This window comes from Eutrigla gurnardus, assembly GCF_963514095.1.
Source record: "Eutrigla gurnardus genome assembly, chromosome: 3".
NCBI lineage: Eukaryota > Metazoa > Chordata > Actinopteri > Perciformes > Triglidae > Eutrigla > Eutrigla gurnardus.
In genome coordinates, this window is record NC_139917.1 from 30,521,585 (window position 1) to 30,530,635 (window position 9,051).

General features: G+C 41.5%; 1 protein-coding gene across 1 annotated transcript; it reads left to right on the top strand.

The window, feature by feature from the left end:
* The first annotated feature begins 852 nt into the window (after positions 1 to 852).
* On the top strand, positions 853 to 4,990 carry snrpb2 (small nuclear ribonucleoprotein polypeptide B2). The gene is made up of 7 exons (XM_084006307.1): positions 853 to 921; positions 1,709 to 1,780; positions 2,441 to 2,613; positions 2,740 to 2,874; positions 4,026 to 4,061; positions 4,615 to 4,703; positions 4,784 to 4,990. Exons 2-7 carry the CDS (start codon positions 1,717 to 1,719, stop codon positions 4,941 to 4,943), a joined length of 657 nt encoding a protein of 218 aa, XP_083862433.1. The 5' UTR covers positions 853 to 921; positions 1,709 to 1,716; the 3' UTR covers positions 4,944 to 4,990.
* Positions 4,991 to 9,051: the final 4,061 nt, after the last annotated feature.

A 9,051-nucleotide genomic window follows, 5' to 3' on the forward strand; every position in this document is an offset into this window, starting at 1 on the left:
GAAGCCAAGAGAGGACAAAAAGCACACTGCGGGTGGTTGGAGAAAGAGGATTATAAACATGGGGGGGGGGGGGAATCAACACCAAAAAAAGGAAGAAAGAATAAGAATTAAAAATTAAAAAAAATGAATATAAAAGAAAATAAATTACATGTATATATTTGCTCTTGATTTTAAACAAATAAATAAAACAAATTAAACAACTATATGGAGAAAAAGAGGGAAAAAATATGATTTAATAATAGAAGTAATTCTATTCTATTCTAATCCTAGTGCCTACAGTGTTGCATGACAGAGGAGAATACTGTTGGAACTTAAAGATTAAGATTTTTTTTTAATACAGTCCAGAAAAGCATAAGTGACCCTCGATCATTATTGAACCACAGCGGTGTAATTGGGCTCTAGATATTTAGTTTGTCTTGTTCTGCACTGTTATCAGTGATTGAAGAGGTTTCAACTGTGGTTTATCAGTATGTCCAGCTGATATTCTCTGATCCAGTTCCAATAGTGCTAACCCTAGTCCAACCTTCTATTTCTATAATGAAGTTTGAGCTTTGCTGAAGCAACATGTTCCCTGTTAATTCAGCCCTGCATTGTTGTACACTTGACTCTGAAACAACTGTTGCTCAGAGGGATCTTTGTATCTTTGAAGTACATGGTGGGTTTGTTTCTCTGTGTTTAAGATTACTTTTTTTTTACAAGCTAAAATCATGAAATGCCATTCAAACACATGGAGTAGTCCTCTCTGGCTGGACACAATCAAGCTTTTGTGGCTCATTTTTCCCAAGGTGTAAAAATAAATAAACTGTAGTTCTCCTCCAGGCCTGCTGGTGGCGGTAGAGGTCAAAGCGCGTTAAAGGCAGCCAGCCACAGTTACCGGCGCCAGAAGTGTGTTTCCTGTATATGAGCGGTGTGGAGAGTGAGGTGAGTTTAACATTTTACACAGCTTAGTCCTGTCATTTTTAACCCAATCCTCGGTACAGATGATAAATATCGCTTGATTATATTCATCCCAGAGTTCGACTTTTAAAAAAACCCCACAGCAAAGCACCGTTTGCTAGGTGCCTAGCTAGCCGCTGCTAAGCTAACATTGTGAATGAGTGTAGCTTGCGTTAAACCAACGTATGCTAGTATTAGCTTAGCCTGAGCATTTTCGTATCACTGAAACGTTAAAAAAAACACTTCAGATTGGAAATTAAATTATAACACTGTTAGTTTTGCGTTAGTCAGATGTCTTAGGGGAGTAATCTATTTTTTCGTGTAGTCTTTCATGCGTTTTAGGTTGTAAGAATAGTCGTCATTATAAATGTTATTTTGTATGAGGGTGTAGTGTAATGGTTCAACCAGAATACAATAAATCACCAGTCACAGTGAAAGAAACTGGAAGCCGAGCTCATATAAATGTACCAGAGTTGATCTTTCAGACGGGTTTTCATCTGTAGTCCCTGGCAGGTTGATGTTAAAAACCACGATATACAACAAAAATACACAATCACAAGGTGGAAAAAGACGAGAAATAAAATGACAATGACGAAACTATTCCAAGTGTACAATAATGCAGCTTGTAACAAAGCTGGGAGTAACAGGGAAAGGGGTTGGACCTCAACTATCTCTGTTAAAATAGCCATAATTGAAGGAACATCAGCTGTGAGGATGAGCTTAAAAAAATAAATAAAGATTTCAGCAATGTTGTCTTGTTGTTTTTCGCCAGACGCCACCATGGATATCCGACCAAACCACACCATCTACATCAACAACATAAACGACAAAGTCAAGAAAGAAGGTGAGTGTGCATTTTATTTTGCTCCCGAGAGCTCGAAGGGTGGATTTATTTAACAACGCCAAAGAAGGCGTAACACCGGTTAACATTTAGAATTGTTGCTTAAACAAATAACTTCAGCGATTAAACCAAAATCAACTTGTTTTAGTTTAATATTCTGATCAATAAATTGACCAATCATAACAGTTGCTTAGTCTGTGGAAACATCTGCATTTGTTACTTCTCTCCACTCGTCCGTTCACCCGTCCGTTAGGGCTGCACCTGATCTCAGTCGGTGTCTCCACCTCTCCTCCATGTCCAGGAGTGAGAGCGAGTTGCTATGGTTACGTGGAAACTTTTCTGGTAACAAACCATTGTTGTTGCATAGTTGGGTTTTCATAGCAGCCTCAATCGGACTGATCAAGACGAGTGCAGGTGGCGGTTTCCTGTCTTCATCCAAACGTTGAGGTGTAGGATGTGCAGGAAACTTGTTTGAAATGATTATATCTATCATATTTCCTCCCCTTGTTTTAAAATAGTTAGCAGGCTCTCCGAGGGTAAGGAGCATAGATCTTTATTGGAAGAATATCTATCTGTGATGTTTGGAGTGTTTTAAAAGCAAATCGTCAGAAGTGATGAGTTTGTTTTTTGTGTTTTTAACCGCTCCTCGTCTTTCTCTTGCAGAGATGAAGCGTTCGCTCTACGCCCTCTTCTCTCAGTTCGGGCAGATCATCGAAATCGTGGCCATGAAGACCACGAAGATGAGAGGACAGGCCTTCGTCGTCTTCAAAGAGCTCGCCGCCGCCACCAACGCGCTGAGGCAACTGCAGGGCTTTCCCTTTTACAACAAGCCCATGGTAGGAGTGACGATGATGTCATCGCACGCTGGTCTTTTTTTTCTTCTTCTCGGCTGTATTGAGTGCTTCCATCCTTGACATCAATTGTCTACAACGGTCTAACTCCAGCTGTGTGTTGTTTTCCAGAGGATACAGTACGCAAAGACGGACTCCGAGGTCATCGCCAAAGTGAAAGGCACGTACGGCGACAAGGAGAAGAAGAAGGACAAGAAGAAGAAAGCTCAGGAGCCGTCAGCGGTCAGCCTGATGAAGAAACCAGCGGTGAGTCTGTCGGCAACGTCAAGTTTGGGTTTAAACATCAGTCATCGTTCTGCTGTAAAACATCCGGTCCTTTTAATAGACGGAGCACACATCTTCAATGAAAACCGAAGCATCCTTAAACACAGTTCTTGTGTATAGATCAATACAGTTGATCATTTATCAAAGCAGAGATCTCTGAATCCATTCTCCAACCCTCCAGGTAGACGTCGGTTTCTGCCCGCCTCAGGTCTTTATTTAACTTCTACAGTTTTCTGACGGTGAAACGGATTACGAGGTTTTCTCGTCACAGTTGGGTTGAAGAGGAAAAATTGATAATTCACACGTGCAGCTTTCAGCAGATTTGAGAAAGAAGCGAGACGGCCTCACAACTCATCAATTAGCAGATTTCAAATAGAATTTCAACACAAATAATTGGAGGAAAGCACCAATTTAAATCTTGAGTTCATCATCAGCTCAGAAAAAAAAAAACGATGATGCGTAGCGAATGAGTGGGCCGGATCTTGGTCATTTTTTAAAATTTAAACTTATTTCCAAGAAACGTAACTTTTTTTTTTATTTTAATCATAAACTCGTGGGGAAAGAGTCACGCCGTCGATTCCCAGGCAGCAAAAACGTAATAATAACAGTAGGAGAACCTTCTACACTGTACGACACCGCCGTACACCAACACGTCTCACAGCGACTTCAAGTCACATTTAAACTCCACGGCTTCCTCCTCCTCCTCCTCCTCCGCTGAAGTGATGAAGTGTGGATCACTGAACTTCACACATTACTGTCACTTAACAGCAAGATTTATAGCTGTAATAAGAAAACGGGGAGAAAAAACATTCCAAAAACAGTTTATTACTCATCTTTTTTGTCATTTTTATGCGCGTGTGAAGGATAATATGTATCAGTAACAGAGGAGGGGGGGGCAGCGTGGTCGGGATCAGCCGCCTAGTAATAAATCAGGAGACTTGAGCAGGAAGTATAGACGACGGAGCGGTCGATCAGTCACATTTAAAATCTCACTTCCAAACACGGACTGGGTGTAAGATGTGTCGTCATGGCGACGCCTCGAGCATTTTGGTCGTCGCCGTCTCACGCAAACGGCAAAGATGAAGTCAGTGATTTTTGGTGTTGATGCTGTTGTTTGTGTTTCTTGTCTGCAGGGAACAGCAGCACCTGTACACTCCAATGCAGTCCAGGTGAGTCATCAATCAGCCCATCAAACTCTTTAGAACCAATATCAGCTTTTAGGCAATAAACTGTAGACATTAGACATTTACAAGCCACACTTTAAAACTGGGTGGATGTAACTCTTCTGAATGCGGCGGAGACGTTCAGTGAGTCCAGGGAGAGATGAACGTCACGTCGATTCACAAAATCTACATTAACCAAGTTGTGTTTTTAAGGTTTTGTGGCCTATATGAATAAAGGCCCTTTAATTAAAAATAGGAGTGCCGATTTATTAAATTTTTTTACATAAATGTCTGACCTGTCTGGGTTACGTTCCTCCTGCTAAGACCACAGCTGGTTTGTGGGACAACTACAACTAAGCAAACCCCGCTATAAGAACTATAAGCTTTTAAAGGCAACGACAGATTGGAAGGCCTCTGGTGGCGCCTGCTGGTCACTACAACACAACGCATCAATACAGCATCGTAGAGCGGCGTTAAATGCCACCCAAGCCGTTGGAACAGTACAATATGAATCTGCTGTTGCCCCTCCTGACGTCGGATCTCTGCTGCTCCCCCTCAGGTGCCGGACAACCCGCCCAACTACATCCTGTTCCTCAACAACCTGCCAGAAGAGACCAATGAGATGATGCTCTCCATGCTGTTCAACCAGTGAGTTCACCGTCGTCACGCTTTCTGACTTTTACTCTTTTACAGGACGTTTGTGTTGATGGTTGTTTGTTTTCTTGCAGGTTTCCGGGTTTCAAAGAGGTGCGGCTCGTCCCGGGGAAACACGACATCTCCTTCGTGGAGTTTGAGAGCGACACGCAGGCGGGCGTGGCCAAAGACGCGCTGCAGGGCTTCAGGATCACCGCCACCTGCGCCATGAAGATCACATACGCCAAGAAGTAGCGTGATCGCCACCGGACGCTAAGAGACTCTTGGGTGGGGGGGATTGGGGAGGGGGGGACCCTGGATTTCCGTTTGTGATAAAATCCTTTTTATTGTAAATCCTACGGAGCTTCTTTTTTTTTTGTTTGGTTAATTCTGTGCCGTCATTCATGAGGTCGAGAGAATAATCCCTGGCCTGCATCTTTTGTTTTGTAAAATAAAAGTCTTTTACATAACTGTTGCCTTTTTCTTTAGATGCGACTTTTCCTCCTGGATCTTCAGGAACAAACGCGATCCGTTAAAATAAAAACACTGGCAGTGTTTTTAGATTTCTCTCATCGTAACAAATCCCATGAAAAGGCCATTAATGTGAAAGACTTTTCTGACTTCCTGTCAAGCCCATTGGTTCCTTTTAAAAACCATAGATATATATAGATATAGTTTAACTTTTTAAAAGGGAATCAGTCGTTTCTTAGAACAGCTGGTCACCGCAGTTTGTTATCAAACGGAGGAGGAAACGGTGGGGACTATTTTCAGCGGCGGATTAATCCACGTTTGGTTGCCTGGTGATGAATGAACCTGTCAGAGCAACACCGCGGCTCACTGATGTGTTTGTAATCGTTTCTGGACAACAGTGGAGCTCTACGACACATCGGGCTTTAATACTCGTGCAACACATTCACAGCTGATCAGAAACAACCAGACTTCATTTAAACAGCCGGCCTCCAATCTCCTCGGTTACAGCGAAGTCGAGGCATAAAAGTCAGGGATTTTAAATCCATAAATCATGTTATGGAACATGAATGTTATCCTGGAGAAACCTGGAAAACGGTTGGTTGATTTTCCAAAACTGGAAAGTGGAAGAGGAAAATGTTCTGGGAAAGTATTTCAACATTCTCCTGTTTTCTGTTGAGAATCAACTATAAGAGCTCCCCAAAACGGATCAGGGTCATACTAACGTTCAAACAATAATAATACTGATGATAATAATACTTTTTCTTTGTTAAAAAAATCTTAAAAAAAAATTAAATTGGAATAAAAAACAAAAAGGTAGTTTTTGGATGAGAGTTCTGAAAAGACGGCAACCTCCGGATCTGAAAAGTGAAGCCAAAGCAGAAGTGACTTAAACATTCTCTACTGGCCACCAGGGGGCAGCGACTGGTTGCAAAAAGAAGTTTGATTGTGTGGGAAAAGCCTTTGGCAGGATCACATGAACATTTCTTTTAGTAGACATCAGAGACAAAGCTCCTCTTTTAATTTGTTGTTTTATTCTTAGGGGATAAAAATCATTAAAAGGGAAGTTTTCAGACTTTTTGTTAAAATCTGCGTATTCGCATACATTTCCGGACTTTGTGCTCTTATTTTGTTGACATATTGGCAGTCAAAGGAAGGTTTTTACAGCGGGATGTCTTCATCCAAAGTAGCACATTTTTAAAAATGAAAGTATTTTATCGGCAAACCGGCTTTTTTAAAAAAAAGGCAGAGTTATTATTAATCGGCAGGCGGGCCGGGTGAGTCCCGACATCAGCACTTGGTCAAAATACAGCCGAGGCTTATGGGACGCGGAGGGAAGAAGGAGTCCTTGCCGTGGTGAGAGAGTCGTTTGAAATCAGCTCCCGGGGTGATCGACGGGTGTTAAGCAACTCAGTAATTAACCCGAGAGATCGACAGTATATACTTATATTCAGGTCGTTACGCTGAGGTGGTGTTGAAACAGCCACACCGACGCTGCCGGAGAGCCCTCCAGCATGTCACCTTTGACCTCCCTGCTGATTGGGCGCACCGGTATTTCCATTTTTATGCCACTTTGCTTCGATATCCTTGTTTGAGAAGCGTTGCACGTTCACATTCATATGATCAAATCGTGGAAGTATCGTTTGCCACAGAGCTGCTCATTTTCTGCAATAATCTGTAAGGAAATGGAGAAATCTCATTGGTTTGTTGTTTAACCTGCACCATGGTTACTACGTGTTGGAGGTCTGCACATGACGTACTTCGTGACGTCGCCTGGTGGAAGTCTGGAGTCTACTATATTTTAAATGTCCCCCCCCCCCCCCCCCCCCCCCCCAGACATAAAATAGTTGGGTGACCCATCCCTCAACAAAGAATATGAAGACATAAACCCCGCCTATTTTCCTCCAGTGGTCCATTCCATAAAAACCGAACGGTCCCTCAGTCATTTATTTCACGAGGGACAAAAGTGCGCGCGCGCGTCCGTGCGTGTTTGGCAGCCAGAGGTCGTGAGCGCGCCCCGCGGTCTTTCTGTCATTCAGTGGCTCAGAGCGCGTGGAGTAGCAGCTTCAGGTCTGTATCACACATTATTATTATTATTCATAGTATTATTATTAATATTAATAATAATAATAATAATAATAATATTATTATTAATAATATTATTATTATTTCTTTTTTATTATGATTATTATGATTATTTTATTATGATTATCTGCTTTATTTATTCCACCTCAGTGTTCTCACAACGTGTCTTTTTATGTCTTAAATTACGTGATTTAAAAAAACAAACTGTGTCAGTTGAAGACTCTTTAACGCAAATTAATGTCGGATTTTACATTTCACGCATCAATTGTAGATTTTTTTTTTTTTTTTTTGCCTGAAAACTTTCGGCTTCTTGTCGATGTTATTGTAGACGTGCAGCTGTGAAACGAGCGCCTGCACACATGTCTGGTCTCGTATACTTGCGGCTGTGGATATCTTACGTGTTTATTCGCCTTTTAATTAAATTAAAACATGTATTATTATATATATATCTGCTGGTATATTACAGTTATGTCATTCTGATTCATATCAAAAGTCAAATTGTGAGAAAAAAATGTAATATAACAATTTTACATTTATTTAGGATTTTTTTTTTTTTAAACATGATACATTAATGATTGTAATAATGTTAAAGTCGAGCTGATATTTACCTTTCAAACCTTTATATTGTCATATTATAACGATATAATATACAGACAAAAAAATGTCTTCGTATTTGATTATAGAAGACATTTTGTCTTCTTATTTGTTTATAGCAAAATCCAATATAATTTTCTTCCTGGAGAACAAAATATGCAGCTTGTCCCGACCAATGAGGACATCCATCCATCCATCAATCAATTTGCAACCATCAAATCACAATCAGTCCCGCCTACAAATCCTGTTTCACTCGGAAAACACGTCACGGACCTAAATGATCGATCGAGGTTTGGATCAGTTCATGAAAGGAGAAAATGATAACGGTTCAAAAACGAGCTCCACCCCAACAGACGACAACAGTAAAATCCTGCTTTTACATTCATAATCTATATCAAATAGCTGCTCTTTGAATTTAGAAAACGAGGTTCAGCGATGAAAACAAAACGCTGAGCCGACACATTCCTCAACCTGTGGACAGATCTAACAAGTATCCTCCACCGACTCCGTAACCCGGCAACGGCATCGTCAAAACGATGAATATGATGCATAAAAAAACTCCCTCCTTGAAGTCACACCGAGCGGCCAAACATCTGTGTGTCAAACACTAAATCTAGTGTCCATACTGTATGTGAGTGTGAGGCCCTCCATCCGCCTTTCACCCAGTGCATGCTGGGAGACGCTCCAGGGATGCCTTGTGCAAGATGTTAAAGTCCTGTTTTTTTTTCTTAATGTCTTTTAAAAACACATCAGTGAGACACGTTAATTCCGACTCAATCTCAAATACTCCATCCTGCTGCCACAAACACTCAGCAGAGCAATAAACATGGATTAATCTGCCGCTGAAAATAGTCCCCCAACGAAAGCACCGTTCCTTACATGTTTGTTGGATTAAAACTCATGTTTTTTTTCTGCACACGTCCTCATAGTCCGAATGAGCTGGAAAACACATTATTAAGTATCTCTTATCAGCTGTTCTGACCTAACAGAGCTCTTCCTCAGATGGACTACCTACCTATCCATCCATCCATCCATCCATCCATCCATCCATCCATCCACCCACCTACCTAGCTACCTTTCTATCTCTGTCTATCTACCTACTTACCTTTCTACCTACCTGCCTTTCTACCTACCTACCTACCTACCTACCTACCTACCTACCTACCTACCTGCCTACCTACCTGCCTGCCTGCCTGCCTGCCTGCCTGCCTGCCTA

Excerpts from the sequence above, each read along its gene's own strand:
- snrpb2 (XM_084006307.1), top strand. The coding sequence starts at position 1,717 with ATGGATATCCGACCAAACCACACCATCTACATCAACAACATAAACGAC. Across the intron at positions 2,875-4,025 it reads GCCTGATGAAGAAACCAGCG|GGAACAGCAGCACCTGTACA; the intron begins GTGAGTCTGTCG and ends TCTTGTCTGCAG. Across the intron at positions 4,062-4,614 it reads TACACTCCAATGCAGTCCAG|GTGCCGGACAACCCGCCCAA; the intron begins GTGAGTCATCAA and ends GCTCCCCCTCAG.